Raw genomic sequence first — 18564 nt, forward strand, 5'->3', positions numbered from 1 at the left:
CCGTGCGGTGAGGCTGGGGGGCTGGGGCTGTCCCCCGGGATGGGAGCCATGGGGCTGGTGACACCCTGTGGGATGGGGGTGCTGCAAAGCCCCAGGGCCCTGTGCTGCCCCACACGGGACTTTTGGATGGGGGTAGGAGGTGGGGGATGCAGGGATTTACTGCTGCCCCCCCGCCCAGCAAAGACCAGTCCCCCCAGAGCTGCTCCGCATAAGGCACCCCGGGGCCACATCCTGCCCCACGTGCCCCCCAAGGAACCCCTGGGTGAGGCTGGGGGTCTCCCACCCCATTCCTGTGCTCTGAGACTCCACCAGCCTTGGAGGGGGTCCCCCTACCTTGGGGTGCTTCCCCTCTGCACCACCCCTTCTCAGACTGCTTGACGCCTCCCAGTTCAGCCCAGTTCAGCCCAGTTCAGTCCCGTCCGGCGGGTGCTGCTGGCTCCAGTCCCTGCTTTCGTGCTGCCGGGGCGAGGAGGTGCTTGCTCGGCTGCGGTTGACTCAGCTCCAGGCCACCAGCACCCTGCCGAGGGTGGGGACTGGGGGCCACCCACCTTCCCCAGGGTCCCCGTGGGGTGCTGCCGGTGGGACACGAGCCACTGTGACCCCCACGTGCAGTCCTGGGCAGGTAAGGGTGGCCGTGGGGCTGAGGGGCTGACCCCACTGCTTGCCCGACGGTGGGGGGGGCACCAGCACTCCGGGGTGAGGGGGGTGGGGGTCTGGCTTCTCGCCCTGCTTTGGGGGGACTGCAGCCCCCCTCCCACTCTGCTCCCCACTGAGGAGGGGCGGGATGGGGGCTCAGGGACACAAATTTCTGTGGTGGCTCCTATTGTCCCCATGCTGTGCCAGAGGCCTGGCTGGGACAGTGGGGCAGGATGGGGTCTGAAGCCACGGTGATGGCCCCTGGTGCTGGGAGGGAGCTGGGGGGCACTGGGGGGGTGCAACCCTGGGCTGCGGTGGAAGCAGCTGGGGTCTGCCGGTCCCCAGGGGCCTGGAGGGGGGGGGGGCGAGCCTGGGTGCATTTGGGGGGCAGGGGGGAGGAGGGGGACGTGTTTCAAACCATGCATCACCCCCCTCCGTCGCGGTGGGCTGCTTGCAAACAAAAACGGGGGACGTGCACCCTCCCTAGCTGCGGCTTACTGGGGAGGTTTAACTGGTTTGACTGGTCTCCCATACAGGGTGGGGGGGCCGGGTGCCCAGCACCCCTCTGCACAGCGGCGTGGGTGCTTGTTTACTGCCCTGCTGTGCCCACCTGTGGGGGTCCCCGCGGGGGCTGGGGGACCACGGCAGCACCTGGGCCAGACCTGGGTGACCTTTGTGGGTGCTGGCTCTGTTCCGGGGTGGGGGGACACCCCCGTGTGCCACCAGTAAACAGGATACGAGCAGGCTGCGGCGAGGAGGCAGTGGCAGCATCGTCCCAGCTCCGGTGACAGCTGGTAAGTGCCCCCCGAGACCCCCAGCCAGCGCTGGTGCAGCCTGGCTGGGTGCTGGTGGGTGTCACAAGCTCCCCATGTTAAGCATGGGGAGTGGGGTGCTGGGGGTGTTCCAGGTAGCGTGGGGGTCCCTGGTGTGCGATGTGGGGGGTCCCCAGTGCTGGCTCACAGCGGGGTCCGTGGTGGGGTTGGCATCCAGCCCACCCAACGTCCCTGGTGTGCTCAGATCCTGTGCTGGGATCCTCAGCTCTGGGGGATGCCTGAGAGCAGACACCCCCCAGGGCTGGGGACAGGGGCACCCGGGGGCAGGGACAGGGTCACATTCGGGACTGGGCACAGGACCACTGGTGTCCGAGCCCCACGGTGGAGGTGGGAGCCCCACAGCTGTGCCAGGATGCGGCAGTGCCGGTGCTCACATCCTGGGGGGGGGCACCGGGGTCGGTGGGGGGCTGGGGGCGGCAGCACCGATCCTGCCCCACCGCTGCTGCAATTTCCTGCCCTTGGCACCTCAGGCCGGACAGAGCTTCCTCCGTGCCAGGGCCAGGAAGGGCAGCGGTGAGGCAACGCCGGGCAGTGGGGCAAGAACCCCCGCTGCACCCCCCACCCTGGGAGCTGTGATGAGCTGAGGATGGTCTCAGCCTGGTTTGGTCTTAGCCCATCAGGGGGGCAGCCGAGCCCCCTTTTGCCACCTGCCTTGGTGCCGTGGCAGCCGCGCAGGCCGTGGGAAAGCGGGCAGGGGCTGAGCTGGCCCTGAGCAAACACCCTTTGCAAACACGGGCTGCGGGCAGGATCCCGGCAGCGGGCAGGGCTGGCCCTGGCATGGGGCCGGCAGCGGGAGGAGCGGCAGTGCTTCCCCCAGCCTGCCCGCGGGCTTGCCTGTGCCCCTTCCCTTGGTGCCCTTGGCATCATCCCACCCCTCGATTTGTCCCCGTTGGGGGTCCTGGGGGTGTTTTGGGGTGCAATAGGTGTGTATGAGTGCGTGCTGAGCTTCCACTCCATCTCTTTGCAGAGGGTCAGGATGATTTCCACCCCAAAGCGACCCCAAGGTCCCTCTCCAGATGCTGGCATCGCTGGTGCATGCCCGGCACCCTAAGCCACCCCGGCCACAGCCCCCCACTTCTTGCCACCCACCTGGGCCCGCCATGGCACTGGAGCTGGGGGCTGAGGCACTGCTGGACCTGAGCTTCCTGACGGAGGAGGAGAGGTGTGCCATCGCCGAGGTGCTGCGCCGTGACTGGCAGCTCCGCCGCCGCGAGGAGGGGCGCATCAGGTGAGGTGGGGGTGTCCCCTCTTGGGGACAGCATGAACCCCCCAAGAGCAGCCAGCTTGGGGTCCATCACCCTTGGGGACAGAGCAGCCAGGCTGGGAGATCCTCTTTCCCCTGGGAATGGGGCACCCATTGAGCCTGGCCAGGGTGAAGCCCCATGGTGGGTGACACCAGCATTGGGGGTCCCAAGCCCTGTGGGAGATGGTGGCTGGTGTCCCCAGGACCAGTCGTGGTGGCTCCATCATCCACTTGGGAAGGGTGATGGAGCAGTGGCAAAGGGGTCGGTGGCAGCACTGGGGTGGGGGAGCCAACGCTGCCCTCCCACCACCAGCAAGCTCCGCAAGTCGGTGTCGGACCCGGTGCGGCTGAGGACCCTCACCGGGGACTGGTTCTGCGATGCCCGTGCCCAGCGCCACCGGCACCACCTGGGCTCCGACCTTGTCCGCGCCTCCATCCGCCGCAGGAGGCGGCCCCGGGGTAGGTGAGGGACAGGGACACGGGGCGGGGGACACCAGGGGCCAGGGCTCAGCCTGCTGAGGTCCCCGATGTCCCCAGGAGTGGGGGACCTGGAGTGTGGCCCCAGCCTGGGCGAGCTGGAGGCCATCAGCGAGCCGCTGACGGAAAGGGAGGATGAGGATGAGGACGGTGTGGCAGAGCCGAAGGAGAGGTGAGGGGGGGGGCTTCCATCCCATCCCACAGGTGGCATCTCTTACCAGTACCCCACTGGGGGTGGCATGGTCCTGGGGCGCCCAGCAGGAGTCAGGTGGGGGTCAGAGCAGAGCCCACGGTGCAGGGGGTGACACCGCCAGAGCTGCACCGTCCCGGTGTCTGCCCATCCACCAGCCGGGGGGTTCTGCAGCCCTGCGGGCCCCCAGCTCCGTAAATAGCTGCAGGGGTGGGGGGCAGAAAGTGCTCGTTAGCCTAATTCCTTGTCGAGAGAAACTAATTATTGTCTCTTCTCGCAGTCCCCCTACCGAGGAGGCGCAGGCGGCTGCAGAGCCCCAGGTCGGTGCCTGGTGTTGGGGTTGAGCCGGCAGGGCAGAGCCTGCAGCCGGTACCCGATGCCCGGGTGATGGGCTCAGTCAGTGGGGGAGCGCCCTGCAGCCTGGGTCACCCTGACTGCCACGGCCCCAGAGCCACGGTGGCACCCCAGGAGGGTGCTGCTGTTGGGGCCAGCCTTGTGCCTGGTCTTACAAAGCACGATCCTGAACCTTGTGGTGTGGGGACCGATGTCCCATGGGATGACTGTCCCCCACCCTGTCCCCAGGGACCCAGAGGGGTTGGACTGAGGGGAGCAGGTGAGGCAGAGGAGGGTGCCCAGGGTGCCCCTTTTCACCCATTCCCCTATGTGCCACCTCGCAGGGCAGCCCCACGGCCCCAGCTGCGGAGGGGACCCTGGTGTCACAGCCCCTGCAGCAGGGTGATGTCCCGGCAAGGGAGCAGGACATCCCGGCCCAGCCAGGTAACCATGATGGGGGGGTCAGTGCTGTCATCGGGAGCCGCCCAGCACTGATTACTAGCCCCCTCCTCCCAGCACCCCACCATAGTCCCCCATCCCTCACTTGTCTGCTCACTCCTCTTGTCAAAAAAAGAGGAGACCCCCCCACCCCATCCCTACTGCATCAGAACCCCCCACCCACACCACACCATTGCAGGCGACACGGTAGGTGGGAACCCCTTTGGCACATCCAGCACGGAGGAAGATGAGGAAGAGCCTGACTCTGCACACATCAGCCCCAGTGCTGGGCAGGTGGGATGGTGGGACTGGGGGGCTGTATGGGGCTATTTAAGGCTGTATGGGACTGGGGGGGCTGTATGGGGCTATTTAAGGCTGTATGGGACTGGGGGGGCTGTATGGGGCTATTTAAGGCTGTATGGGACTGGGGGGGCTGTATGGGGCTATTTAAGGCTGTATGGGACTGGGGGGGGCTGTATGGGGCTATTTAAGGCTGTATGGGACTGGGGGGGCTGTATGGGGCTATTTAAGGCTGTATGGGACTGGGGGGGCTGTATGGGACTATTTAAGGCTGTATGGGACTGGGGGGCTGTATGGGGCTGTTTAAGGCTGTATGGGACTGGGGGGGGGCTGTATGGGGCTATTTAAGGCTGTATGGGACTGGGGGGGGCTGTATGGGGCTATTTAAGGCTGTATGGGACTGGGGGGCTGTATGGGGCTGGAGGAGGCTGTATGGTGTTGGGGTGGGCTGGAGGGGGCTATGTAGAGCTGTATGGGATTGGGGGAGCTGGAGCTGGAGGGGGCTACATAGAGCTGGAGGGGGCTTTATAGGCCGGTATGGAGTAGGGGGGGGGGGGTATGTGTTGTAGGGGGCTGGGGGGGCCGTCTGAGGCGTGCCAAGCCAGCACCAGGCACTTGCTGGGAGCCCTCAGGAGCCCACACCGGGGATGGGGTCTGGGGCGGGTGTTGCTGACCCCTCTTCGCTTTGCATCTCCAGGGCCCAGGGACCCCCCAGACAGATCCGGTATCCCCAGGCCATGTGCCCCTGCAGAACGGCCACGTGCCCCCAAGCAGCCTGCTGAGCACCACCAGCTCCTCCGTGTCCAGCCTCAGCTCCTCCACGGTACGGGGCTGGGGGCTGTTGAGGTGGGGGGTGGGGGGCACCTTTCCAGCCCCCCTGACCCTGTCCCACCACCCTGCAGCTGAGCGGCAGCCTGATGAGCCTGTACAGCGAGGGCGAGCTGGGCAGCGTGGCCGTGCGGGGCTGCGTCCAGTTCTCCCTCTGCTACGACCCGGCCAAGAAGGAGCTGCAGGTCCACGTGCTGCGGTGCCGTGAGCTGGCCGAGGCCAAGAAGCAGCGGTCGGACCCGTGAGTGCCCCGGCCCCGAGCGGCGATGCCCGGGTGATGCCCACGGTGGTACCCATTGCACCCACCTCATCCTTTGGCTCCAGGTACATCAAGACGTACCTGCTGCCGGATAAGTCCAACCGCAGCAAGCGCAAGACGACGGTGCGCAAGAGGAGCTTGGATCCTATCTTCAATGAGACCCTCAAGGTTTCTAACCCTGCTTTGGGGTGGGTTTGGGGGCTCCCCTTGGTTCAAGGCGGGATGGATGGGTGGGGGCAGATAACCTCACCTTCCTGTGTCCCCTCCCCACCAGTACAAGCTGGAGAAGAGGGACCTGCAGGGCCGGACCCTGAACCTCTCCGTGTGGCACCACGACAGCCTGGGCAGGAACCTCTTCCTGGGCGAGGTGGAGATCGCACTGGGCGCCTGGGACTGGGCCAACACGCGCCCCGAGTGGTTCAGCCTCCAGCCCCGGGTGAGCTCACAGCCCCCACCTGCCCACCTCCCCCCCATCCGTAGCCCCCTATAACCCCCCCATCCTCCCCAGATGCCCATCTCCTCAGACGGCCTCGCCAGCCGGGGCAATCTCAACTTGGCATTGAAGTTCATCCCTGCCGGCTCGGAAGGTGAGAGGTGCCCATGGGCGCTCGGGTGGGGGGGTCCAGCGTGGCAGGGTGCCCCTGACCCCCTCCCACCCACAGGTGGGGGGCTGCCACCCACGGGCGAGCTGCACATCTGGGTGAAGGATGCTCAGAGCCTCATCCCTCTGCAGAGCGGCACCGTGGATGCTTTCGTGCAGTGGTAAGGGGGGGGTTGGCACCCTGGGGGGCACCCAGAAGGGCTGGGGTGTGTGTGTGTGTATGTGTCCCCTCACCCTGCTGTCACCCCCAGCTATGTGCTGCCGGATGACAGCAAGGCAAGCCGGCAGAAGACGCGGGTGGTGAAGCGGAGCCTCAACCCCCTCTTTAACCACACCATGGTGTACGATGGCTTCCAGGCCAAGGACCTGGCCGAGGCGTGCGCCGAGTTCACCCTCTGGCACCACGAAGCCTTTTCCAAGCGCCAGCTGGGTGGCATCCGGCTCAGCCTGGGCACAGGTGAAGGGGGGGGAGGGGGCAGCCCCGGGCACCCCAGGGTGCCCCCCCGCAGCTTGCAGGGTGGTGGTGGCAGCAGCAGGGTGGCTGGGGGTGGGGTGGGGGTGACGATGGTGGTCTCTCCGCAGGGAGCAGCTACGGGCTGCCAGTGGGCTGGATGGACTCGACGGCGGAGGAGCGGGGAGTGTGGGCGCGCCTGCTCCAGCAGCCCGGCCAGTGGGTGGAAGCGTTGCTGCCCCTGAGGACCAATTTGGTCCCCCGGGCATAGCCCCCACCCCCCCAAGGGACCCCCCGGGGCCAGCGAGACTGTGGGACCCTCGAGGGAACAGAGCTGAGCCTGGAGCATCACTGTGAGGGGCTGGGGTCTGCACGCCCCCTACTCTTTCAGCAGCAATGAAGTGGCACCGGAGGGCACATTTGGCAGCTGTTTATTGCTGTGGGCACCGTACCCCGAGTTCTCCCTCTGGTGTGGGGCTGGAGCTGCTGCTCCTGGTGTGGGGCTGTCCCTTCCATCGCTGTCCTGCCAGCCTCTGGGTGCCTGGGGCCCCTGGGCCGTGTCCCAGCCCTGGGGTGGGGGCTCACTCCCCTTCCCGCTGGGTGAGGGTCTGGCGATGCTCTAGGATGGCTGCCCAGAGGCGGTACGCCAGCCCGCGCCTGCGGGGACGCAGGGGCTGTTGGAGGGAGGGGACTAAGCCGTGTGTGTCCCCCGTCTCCCAGCACTGCCCCCACTCCCCGCCCCCCCCCCCCCCAACCAGGCCGGTAAGGACAACCCGGGCTGGGGGTACCTGATGCCCACGTAGAAGAGGTCATCAGGGGTGGCACAGCCCAGGAGGTCGCGCAGGGTGAAGCCGTGGGAGAGGAGCTGCGGGAGGTGGGGGGGGGGTGTTGGGGGGGCAATGCCGGGGGGGCTGCCCTGCTCACGCCAGCAGGGCCTGACCCCAGCCCCCATGTAGCTCCACGTGCCTACTGGCCTCACCGTGGCCGTGGTGACCGGGTCCGTGCCATGCTGCTGCAGCCACTCAAGGAGAAGGGGATCGGCTTGTCCCCGGGCTGAGGGGCTCGGGGGCGAGTGACCCTGCCCAGGGGTGAAGCACCCCAGGGCAACCTCCTCGTGCTCACCCCTGCGCTGGGGCTGGCTGGGGACCCCGGTGTCCTCATCCCTGGGGCGAAGAGCCTGCTGCATCAACCGCTGCCACTCCTGCTCCTTCTTGGCCAGCTCCTGGAGCAGCCTGGGGGAGAGCAGGGCACGGACTGGCACCCGCGGGGGCACGGACTGGCACCCGGGGAGATGGAGGTACAAGGGCTGGCAAAGCCCTACCTGCTTGTCTCCATGCGGAGACGGCAGAGCTGTGCCACCAGCACCGAGGGTGCCTGCAGGGAGGGCAGGGGGTCTGGCTGGGTGGTGGGGCCAGTGCTGAGCCCCGAATTGGGGCTGTCCTGCTGGGGTTGGCTCCTGGGGATCAACAGCCTCGGCAGCACAGGGTCATCCTTGTCACTCGTGTCCTTGGTGCTGTCCCCCGCCACACAGCTGGCCTTCAGTCCCAGGTCTGTGGGGGCAGAGGTGGTGGTGGGCACAGAGAGGTGCCCTGGACCCCAGAGCATCAGGGATAAAATGGGGAGCTGGGCCTGGCCAAGGTTTCCCCAGTGCTGGTTCCCCCCTCCCATCCCCTTCCCAGTACCCTGCAAGTCCCCCAGCCCACCCTGCGCCAGCCACCCTCTTCCTCCACCCAGCCAGCCAGCCATGGTGGTGGGACCCAGACCCATGTCCCAGCTGTCCCCCAGTGCCACCCACCTCTCACCAGCATGGTGAAAGCTGCCTGCACCGCCTGGCTCATGGCATCATCCAGTGCAAACATCCAGTGGGGTTTGATGTGATGCCGGCGCAGGATCCGTCTCACCTGGAAGGGGCAGAGCCATGCCAGGGCATCACCTGCACCAGGGTGTCACCCATGCCAGGGTATCACCCACACTGGGGGATTGCCTGCACCAGGGCAGCACCCGCTTGGCACCCTACCATGGCAGCCCAGGCACTCACCGCTGCCTGGAAGCCGAAGAGGGGAGCCTGGAGGTGGGGGAGGCTCAGCCCCTCTGCCCGCAGCCGGGTCTGCAGTGCCAGGAGGTCCTGGCGCAGCTGGTCCTGGCTGGGGCGCTGGATGTAGCTCCGCAGGCAGCTCAGCAGCTGGGCAAGATGCTCCGAGCCCAACCTCGCCCCTGCCGTGCTCTGGGTGGGCAAGGGAGATGATGCTCAGGGGCTGCCACCATGCCCACCCTCCGTCCAGCTGCTGTGCAGAGCCCCCACCCCGCGCACCCAGCACCCACCTGGCTCTCCTCCAAGGCGGCGATGATGCCTGGTGCCTCGGCGGCGAGGACACGGTGCAGCGTGGCCCGGCGCTTGCTGTCCTTCCGCAGGAGGAACCGGTCCCCGCTCTCCTCGAGGGAGGACGAGCGCAGGCTGTGGTCGGAGCTGGCTGAGCCCTGGGCAGTACTGGGGGAAGGCAGGGAGGGGCTGGCACTGTCCCCCCCTCAGCCTCGGGCATTTAGGATAGTGGCCTTGGGGTGGGCACAGCCATTGTGCTTGGCAGAGGGCATGGGGGACCTCCTGCAAGCCCCCCAAGTTGTAATGGGGAGGGAGGCGATGCCCTGGCACAAGGAGGGGGCATTGCAGGGTGCAGCACTGGGACATGGCAGGGGGAGTGGGTGCCACGGGAGGCAGAAAGCCAACCCCCACCCAGGGTCCCTCCATCGCCCCCGTGCCTGGGATGCCCTACCCCAAGTTGCTGTGGCTGGAGGCTGCCTCACCGGGGTGGCACGGGAGGAGGGGGCTGCCCGCTGTGCCCCTCACCGGGGCATCCTGCCTGGCTGAGGAACATCCCCTGGTCCCATCGCTGCCCTCCACATCTCCACCCTGCTGCCCAAGGTGGGGGGGGTCACCTGCCAGGGAGATGATGGAGATGGTTATTCAGCAGCTCATACCAGGACCCCCCCTCCTGCCCCTCCCCCAACTCACCCCCCGCCGGGGGCACGGGCCGGCTCCGAGCCCTCCTGGCATCGGCGAGGAAGGGCTCCTGCAGCAGCGCGGCGGCTGTCGCCCGCTCGGCCGGGTCGGGCTGGAAGCAGCGCAGGATGAATGCTCTGGCTTCGTCCGACATGGACTTGGGCACCTCCGGGTGCATCTTGAACATGCCCACCTGGAGGGGAGGCACTCGTGGGGGCTGCCAAGGGACCGGCCACCCCAAAGCAGGGTGATTTCAGGGCTGGGGAACCCCCCCATCCCCTGCCTAACCCCATGGATACCTTGAACATCGCAGCCTGGGGGCTGCCCAGCTCGTAGAAGGGGGGCTTGCCCGTGGCCATCTCGATGATGGTGCAGCCCAAGGACCAGATATCTGCTGGCTTCCCATAGCCCCGTGGCCCCTGGTCGATGATTTCTGGGGCCATGTACTGCAGAGTGCCTGGGGAGAGGATGAGGAAGGGTGAGAGGAGCCCGTATGCATCACCCAAACTCCCCCTGGGGTGCGTTCTCCTTCCCATGCTGGGTACCAGGATGCAGACCCCATCATCACCTGGTCTTTGGCATCCCACCACCCCCAGTCCCGGGCTGCCCATACCCGTGAAGGTCTCGGCGCTGGGGCTGATGCCCGCCAGCCGCTTGGAGGTACCGAAGTCAGAGATCTTCAGCACCCCGCTGTACGTGTTGATGAGGACATTGTCTCCCTGGTGCAAGAAGGGCACCCCAAAATAAAACCAAGCTACAAAAAGCTCCTGGAGCTTGAGCAGGGAATCACCCCAGGGGCTCTGGGCTCCACAGTGCTCCTTGAGATGAAGGGGTCAGGCTTCGTGCCCCCAGCATGGGTGATGTTTCCCACCCCCTTCACCTTGATGTCCCGGTGCACGATGTGGTTATCGTGGAGGTAGCTGAGCCCGTCGAGGATCTGGCGGGTGTAGAAGACGATGGTGGGTTCGTTGTCCTTCAGGGGTCCCCACTTGGAGCGCAGCAGGGATGACAGACTCCCTGGAGAGGGGGCACAGAGGGGTGCAGCATCCCTGTTTAGGCCATGCATCTGGCCACGTGTCCCCCTTCGACCCCCAAATCCCGTCCCAGCGCTGCCCACCTCCTGGCACCTCCTCCATGAAGATCTTGATGAAGCCACCCTGGCTGATGGAGCCCAGGTACTGCACGATGTTCCTGTGCCGCAGGTGCTTGTGCAAGGCGATCTCCTCGTGCAAGGGCTGTGAGAACCTGCGTGCCAGGACACCAGGGTGAGGGGCTGCCCACGGTCCCCTGGGACCCTCTGGGACCCCCTGGCATGGCACCTACCGGCTGTCCCGCTCTGGGATCTCCTTGATAGCAATGCGCACTTGGTTGCTGAGGCAGCGCCCGGCGTAGACGACCCCGTATGTCCCCCTGCCCAGGACCACCCGCTCGCCCGCCTCTGAGTACTCATAGCTGTACTGTGGGCAGAGAGGCGAGGTGGCAACCTGTTGCCAGCCAGCGCTCCATGTCACCCCATGTCACCCTGTGCCCCCATCCTACCTCCAGGATGGGCTGTGTGGGGCTGGGCACCTCCTCGCTGCCCGCGGCCTGCTCGGCCAGGAGCGACTGGATCTGGTCGCAGAACCTGCCGGTGGGAGGACAACAGCCCTGAGCCCCAGCAGGGTGCTGGAGACCCCCTGAGCCCCCAGAACAGAGGGGCTCCTGCTCCCCCTCCCAGTCTGTCCCCCACCAGTGGCCCAAGGGGGGTCTGTGCCACCCTGCTCTGTGGGACCCAGCTGCAGAAGTCTGGTCCCTAGGACACCCCTTTCCCCAAAATTTAAGGTAAGGAAGAAATAGCATGCTCCCACCCCTCCCTGCTCACCAGGGCAGTGGCTGGGGGTCCCCCATGCCCCCGCCAGCAATGTGGGCATCCCCATGCCCCCCATCACCCTGCTCACCACTGGCAGTGCTGCTGGGAGGGGAAGTAGAGCTGGAAATCCTCCTCTGCATGCATCACGTAGAGGAAGCAGCCTCGTTCGTCGCACTTGCAGATGCTGGAGGGAAAGCACCCCCTACCCCGTCAGCACTGGGGCTGATGGGGTGGGCAGAGGGGCTGTGGGCACATGGGGGCATCCCGGGTCCTGCCAGCAAGGGCACCTGGCACACACTTACCTGACGCCCCGGATGGCCGTGGCCGCAAAGGTCCAGCTTGATGCTGCTTTCTGCAGGAGAAGGGGCAGGTGAGGAGGGGGGCACTGGGGACCCCCATCCCCCGCATCCCCATCCCTACCTCCTCTGTGGGGCAGACAAGGGTGAGCATCAGGGCAGGCTCCTCTGTGCCACCTTGCAGTGCCAGCCGGGCTGGCTGCAGGACCTTGCTGAGCTCCAGGACCAGGACCTGTGGCACAGGGGGGCTTGTGGGGTAAGCCCACTCACCAGGTCCCCAGCCCGCATCCCTGCATCCCCATCCTCCCACCTGGGTTGGCACCGGTGGGCTGCTTGGTGCCTCCCCAAACCCCTGGTGAGCCCGGATGACCAAGTGGTCCCCAGGGATGGCCGGGGGTCCCGGCAGGAGGGGTCAGCTCCGTGGGGCCCCTCACCGGGCAGCGTGGCGTGGCAACGAAGGGCTGGCATGCCTTGAGGAGGAAGCCCAGCCAGAAATCAGCCAGCTCCTGCCGGGCAGAGGGGACCTGTGGGCTCCTCTGGAAGTGTTTGTAGAGCAGGAAGGTCTCCATGACCGAGACCAGGTACCTGCAGGGACATGTGGGGGTGAAAGAGGAGAGAGATGTCCCCAACACCCCCTAAACCCCCTCCTGGGGCACAGACAATGGGGATCGCAGACCCAGCCTTGCCCAGGTGGGCACGTGCCATGCCATACCAGCCCGGTGCGTTGAGCTTGTAGAGCTTCTCAGAGGCTTGGATGACTTTGCTGAGGTCGTTGGCCAAGATGCCGGCTCCAAGGCAAAAGCCCACGTCCCAGTAGTAGCACAGCTCCTCCGGGCTGCCCTTGCGACCTTGCAAGCAGCTCAGCTTCACCCCTGGACACGGGAGCAGGAGCCCATCACCTCTCTACTGGCAACCCTGCACCCAGGCACAGCTGCCCCCCGAGCGCCTCCGTGTCAATGGACCCCAGTTCCTGGTCCCCATCCCTCGGTGGGTCCTTGTCCCTGACCCATGGGTGGGCACCCACCGATCTGCTGCAGCTGCACGGAGGTTTCAAACTGGTGGCCGGCAGCAACGAGGAGGACAGCAGCGTTGATGCCTGCGTGGAGGCTCGGCTCCACCTCGAAGGCTTTGCTGTACCTGGGCAGAGATGCTGGGTGGAGGGCATGACCACCGCCCGCCCCGCCCCTCCACCAGCCCAAACGTGGCTGCCTTGGGGTCCTTGAGCTGCCCCCTATGATGGGGGTGCACTCCAAAACCAGAAGAAAACCACAAAGAAGTAAAAAAAAAAATAAAAGCCCAGCAGGAATTAGCATCACCTGCCTCTGCGTTGCTGCTGGAGGGGGCTGAACATGGGGCCGCGCTGCTCAGAACCCCCCCAGAGCCCCTGCAACCCCCCCCCCATGGGGGCATGCACAGGCAGGCAGGCAGCCCCCAGCCCTGCCCCCAGCCTTGTCCCCAGTCTCACCAGTACAAAGCCTGGTCCCTCATCTTGGTGTCAGTGAAGCTGGAGCTGATGAACATGTCCTTGTAGATGCGGCCGCACAAGCAGAGGAGGTCAGGCGCAGCCCCCTCCCCACGCTCCACCACGGGCAGCAGCACCGACAGAGCCTTCTCCCGGTCCCCGGCACCGTTACGCCTGCACACACACCCCCGGTGCTCGGCAAACGGCACCGCCAGCACCCCAGTCCCTGACCCCCCAGCTCCGTGCTACTGGGATGTCGGGGTGCGTGTGTGTGTGTGTCGCCCCCCCCCCCCCACTGCTCACTGGCTGAGGGCGAAGGCGTAGTGGAAGCGGACGTTGTGCTGCTCGGCCACGGTGCAGGTTGGCAGCGCCTGGAGAGTCTCCACCAGCGAGACGATGGCATCGTAATCCTGCGGGAACAGTGGCGGGGCTGAGCCGGTGGCCTCCAGGCTGCCTGTGCCCAGCTCCATGGGGTGATGCTCTCCCCAGACTGGCCAAACCCTGGGGGTTGCAAGCTCCTCCGAGCAAGGGCAGGCTGTGGAGCACTCCCCAGGGTGATGATAAGGTCCCCGGGACCCCCCAGCCCTCACCTGCACGTCGCGGTAGGAGAGGAGGAGGTTCACCACGATGTCCAGGCTGAGCAGCTCCACGCTGTCCAGGCGCTGCTGGATGCGGGCCAGCTCCCGGCTCAGCTGCTCCCCCCGGTACATCTCCCGTGCCCTCCGGATATCCCGCCGGATTGTCTCCCGAAAATACCCACTGGGCACGGGGGGCAGAGACGTGGAGTTTTTGGGGTGGTGGCAATTCTCTGCCAAGCCCTGCCAGCCCAGCTGGGCATGGGGGTTTGCCCGCAGCCAGGGGAGTGGGCAGCAGTACCAGGAGTTGGTGGGGATCCCCTCCAGCAGCTGGACGAGCCGGGCTGCCAGCGGGGTGAAGGCAGCCTCCGCCTCGAAGCTGGGCTGGAAAAGCCCTGTCGGGCACTTCATGGCCCTGTCATCACAGCAGACGACCTTGTCCTGGGGGGTGACTGCGTAGGGGATGAAGGTGTAGCTGCCACAGAGGTCCTGAGGGAGGGGAGAAGGGGTGAGTGGCTGCGCCAGCCGAGCTGAGAGTCCCTCTCCTTGTGTCCCAGCCCAGCCCCCTCCCCTCAGGCCTGCCCATGCTGCCTGGACCACACAGGCCACGCTAACACAACCACCTGCCATAGCTTTGTCTGACTGCCATCATTATACTCCAGAGTGAACACTCCTGGTTCTTTCAAAACCCATTACCCCCTCATGCTGCTGTTCCTGGCGTTCGCTCTGAGCTAATGAGACCCCCTCCAACTCAGACCCGGGGAGAAGTCTCGCTCCCTGTCTGCAATGTCCACCCTCCGAGGCCGGGGGGAGGCAGCTTAGGGGGAGAGAGGCGCTCAGAACCCCCCAGCACTGCGGCAGCAAGAGCGGGGAAGAGACACACCGAGTTCTTCTGGCAGATGTCCTCCTGGGGAGAGAGAGGAGGAGGAGGAGGGATTTAATGAGATTCCCCGGCAAAGGAAATCAGCTGATTTCAGGAGTTACATGGAAAGCATCCAGGGCTAACAAGGCATGCCAGGGCCGAGCCATGAGGGCAGCCAGTTGCCCCCACACCACAAGCATTGCGTGCGGACCCCCCCGCACTCCAGGCAGGGCTGCAAACGCAGCCGGCTTCTCCTCCAAACCCAGCACAGGGAAGGAGTCTCTGAACGGGTGCCTGGGGCTCCCTGAGTCAGGGTGACGTCTGGGGACAATTTGGATGTGCTCCCAGCTCCATTTTTTCCCCCCAAGCAGCAAGAATCCCTCCCACTGGCCCCTTCTGTGCAGAGGGTTTTGCTTCCAAGGAACCAGCTTTCCCCAGGGAAAAGAGCCTGTTCCCAGATTCCCAGCTGGCTGGGGCCAGGGAAGCACCCTGACCCAACTCTGGGACTCACTGGAGTCCTCAGCCACCCCCTCCTCATCCCATCCAGGCACAGGGAAATCTCTGCCAGAGCAGGATGAGACCATGGGAACTCAGCCAGGCTCGGGGGGGTGGGGTGGATGGAGATCCCCCTCCTGCCAGTGCGGATGCTCCAGGCACTCGGGGATATTCCCACCCCAGAGAGCAGCACCCAGGGGGCTGGGGGGGGGTGTCTCTGTCCCTGTCCCCACTGACCTGCAGGGCCTGGAGGAGGGGCAGGTCGGCCTGGCAGCACAGCAGAATGTTGTGGGACATATTGAAGCTCTCACGGACGCCCAGGTGGTAGAAGAGGGAGGGTTGGCAGATGGAGTCACTCAGCTCCACCACGGCCACATCTGCAGGCAGGACGGTAGGGATGCTCAGGGCACCGGTGCCAGACCCCTAATTAACGGGGCAGAGGAACCAACCACCCTGGCCTCGGGGGTCCGCATCTCCTAAGCGACGGGATGGCCCCTGCCATCACAGCACCCAAGGCCACAGTGAGGGGCACCCGCTGGCCCACCGGCGCGGGGTTGAACCCTGAGCAAAGGAAAAGCACGGTCTCCAAAAATCACACCCGCGCGTTTAACGCTAGGGAGGAAGACATCCCGGCAAACATCCAGCCACCCTGGAAAGCAAACAGGACGAATGCAGAAAAGCAAACAGCGAACCACCCAAGTGCGCAGCTGGAAGAGCTCCACCGGGAGCTGCACAGGGCTGGGGAAAGCCTCGGCCCAGATATTCCCGGCCAACTGGGATAACCAGGCAGAGCGGCAGGAAAAACAGGATGACAGAAACCCCACGGTGGGGCCAAGCCAGGCACATCACCGGCCGAGCGGGTCGCATCCTCACCTGCGTTGTAGAAGCGGTCGAGGGTGCCGGTGTCGCCCAGCGCCAGGGTGCCGAAGGGCAGGGTGTGCAGGCGTGCCCGCAGGTGACAGCAGGCGTCACGCAGGCTGCGCAGCGCGGGGCACGAGGCTGGCTCCCGGCCCAGCACGCAGACGATGCTCAGCGCCCGCCGCCCGCTCGCCCGGCCCCGGGGCCTGCACACTGGCCGGCCCGCTGTGCCCGCCACCGCCAGCGGGTCCTGCCAGCAGCTCCCGGTGACCGGCGGGGGCCCTGGTACCTCCGTGGCTGGAGCGGGCTGGTCCATGGTGGGGACTCACGCTGAGCATGGGGACAGCCCTGCACCCTACACCGAGCTGTCCTTGTCCTTACCGGGAAAGCCCCTAACCTTCCACTGGGTTGCCCTAATGCCCCCCCCTCCCCCGGGAGAGCCTGTAGCTGGTACCGGGCAATCTGCACCAGGCAGCCCCGGTCCCCCCCCGGGAGACCACGCACCGGGCAGCCCTGTTGCACCCCGGGGATATCCCACACCGGGCAGCCCCGGTCCCCCCCCGGGAGACCACGCACCAGCAGCCCGGCTGCTTACCGGGATACTCCTCACTGGACCTCCCCGGTCCCCCCCAGGGATACTCCGCACCGGGCAGCCCCGTGCCCTCCCCGGCAGACCCCGCACCGGGCAGCCCCGTTCCCCCCCGGGGACACCCCGCACCGGCAGCCCTCCTGCTTACCGGGAGAACCGGCGCCGAGCTGCCCCGTTCCCTCCGGGGACACCCCGCACCGGGCAGCCCCGTGCCCCCCCCGGCAGACCCCGCTCCGGGCAGCCCCGTGTCCCCCGGGAAAGCCCCTACCGGGCCGGCCCGCCCCGCTCACCGGCTCCTTCCCGGGCTGCCCCGCACCGGGCTCCGCTCCGCCCCGCTCCGCCCCGGGCACCGGGCGCCGCTTCCGCCGGGCCCGGCCGTGAGTCAAGGGTGGCTCCGCCCGCCCCCCCGCCTCCCCCGGTCCTGCCCTGCCCTGCCCGCCCCGGGCACGGGTGGCAAAGGGCGGGTTGTGAAACGGGAGCAAGGGGAAGGGGAAGGGGAAGTGGGGGGGGGCCGGGGCCGGTTCCTGCCCCCGGCACGTGTCGCAGCTGAATTAACGGCCCCGAAGTCGCCCGGGGCCGGGCAGCCCCCCCGTACCCCCATCGCATCCCCCTGGCCGGGGCGAGGGGCCGCGGCACGGAGATGGGGTGGAAACGGCTGACGGGGGGACGGCAGCGGGGCGGGCAGGGTGGGCAGGGGGCAGCAGGCAGGGCGGCAGGCAGGGCAGGGGGCAGCAGGCAGGGCGGCGGGCAGGGCTGCGCCCCGTGGCTTTGAAGTGCAGTGTCCCCAGCTGGGAAAGTCTTGGTCCGTGGTGAGATGCAGGGGACAGGCTGGCACAGCACCCTGGGCTGGGCTGTGGTGCAGGCAGGCAAGTCACCGCGCAGGTGGACAAGCCACTGTGCAGATGGACAAGCCGTCGTGCAGGCAGGCAAGCCACCAGGCAAGCAGGCAAGCCACCGCGCAGGCGGACAAGCCACCGCGCAGGCGGACAAGCCACCGCGCAGGCGGACAAGCCACCACACAGGTGGACAAGCCACCGCGCAGGTGGACAAGCCACCGCGCAGGCGGACAAGCCACCGCGCAGGCGGACAAGCCACCGCGCAGGCAGACAAGCCACCACACAGGTGGACAAGCCACCGCGCAGGTGGACAAGCCACCGTGCAGGCAGGCAAGCCACCACACAGGCAGAGAAGCCACCGCACAGGCAGAGAAGCCACCGCACAGGCAGAGAAGCCACCGCACAGGCGGACAAGCCACCGCGCAGGCACTCAAGCCATCCCAGTGTTGTTCCCACAGCAGAGCCAGACCAGCCTGGGCAAGGGGGAGGAGGGGGATGCCGAGCCCCCCAGACAGCGGGGCACGCAGCCGGGCCTGCCCAGGCTGCCGCTCGCCCCCGCTGCCACTTCGGGGAAGGCAGAGCTGGGGTGCCACAGCTGTGGCATGCACCCTGCCCAGCCTCCTGCCCTGCCACCGCGGGAAGGAAGGTGTCCCCCCTCCCCGTCACCATCCCTGGGGTGAAGGGCCTCAGCGGGGCTGGATGCAGCCACAGAGGTTCCCCCTGAGCCCCGGCTCCGCCTGCCCACCCTCATCCTGAGCAGGGGAGCCCAGCCCAGAAATTCCCCCAATTCCTCCAGCCTCGGCCTGCAGCCGCCCCTCTACCCACCGCAGCCCCCTGGGGCCAGGCAAGGGGATGTGTCCCACACAGGGGGGGACACCACGGGGTGAGACCCCCCAGGACAGGAGGGGACGATGTCCTGTTGCTCCGTCCTCCAGCATGGCATCACCCCTCCCCATACCAGTTACCCTCCCCTGGTCACTGGGAGGACTGGAGTCACTCTGTCCTCCAGCATGGCATCTCCCATCCCCATACTGGTTCCCCTCCCCTGGTCACTGGGAGGACTGGAGTCACTCAGCGCCACCCACCAACACCAGCCACACAGCCACATCCCCAGCTGCAGGTACAGGTTTTGCAACCAAAATCTTCCGGGGTAGC

General features: G+C 66.7%; 2 protein-coding genes across 3 annotated transcripts; one reads left to right on the forward strand and one right to left on the reverse strand.

Annotated features, from left to right (window-relative positions):
• The first annotated feature begins 411 nt into the window (after nt 1-411).
• Nucleotides 412-7006, forward strand: SYTL1 (synaptotagmin like 1). Its single transcript, XM_040587982.1, has 16 exons — nt 412-622; nt 1173-1430; nt 2437-2697; nt 3026-3171; nt 3250-3361; nt 3660-3699; nt 4057-4156; nt 4350-4444; nt 5148-5273; nt 5353-5519; nt 5603-5705; nt 5812-5973; nt 6046-6124; nt 6200-6299; nt 6390-6595; nt 6721-7006. Exons 3-16 carry the CDS (start codon nt 2486-2488, stop codon nt 6858-6860), a joined length of 1788 nt encoding a protein of 595 aa, XP_040443916.1. The 5' UTR covers nt 412-622; nt 1173-1430; nt 2437-2485; the 3' UTR covers nt 6861-7006.
• MAP3K6 (mitogen-activated protein kinase kinase kinase 6) lies at nt 7005-16833 on the reverse strand. 2 transcript variants are annotated; one of them, XM_040587981.1, is made up of 28 exons: nt 16000-16833; nt 15364-15503; nt 14653-14676; nt 14071-14258; nt 13785-13953; nt 13498-13604; nt 13198-13368; nt 12757-12869; nt 12445-12604; nt 12167-12317; nt 11857-11964; nt 11739-11788; nt 11525-11620; nt 11127-11211; nt 10911-11044; nt 10705-10832; nt 10468-10604; nt 10201-10306; nt 9887-10044; nt 9600-9780; nt 9361-9523; nt 8912-9077; nt 8628-8813; nt 8385-8490; nt 7911-8139; nt 7569-7821; nt 7378-7454; nt 7005-7263 (listed from the first exon to the last, which is right to left on the reverse strand). In XM_040587981.1, exons 1-28 carry the CDS (start codon nt 16298-16300, stop codon nt 7209-7211), a joined length of 3942 nt encoding a protein of 1313 aa, XP_040443915.1. In that variant the 5' UTR covers nt 16301-16833; the 3' UTR covers nt 7005-7208. The 2 variants fall into 2 exon arrangements, with proteins under 2 accessions (XP_040443915.1, XP_040443914.1); XM_040587980.1 differs by having other exon boundaries at nt 7005-7246; nt 16000-16832.
• Nucleotides 16834-18564: the final 1731 nt, after the last annotated feature.

The sequence above is a fragment of the Falco naumanni genome, chromosome 3, assembly GCF_017639655.2.
Source record: "Falco naumanni isolate bFalNau1 chromosome 3, bFalNau1.pat, whole genome shotgun sequence".
In the NCBI taxonomy this organism is placed as follows: domain Eukaryota; kingdom Metazoa; phylum Chordata; class Aves; order Falconiformes; family Falconidae; genus Falco; species Falco naumanni.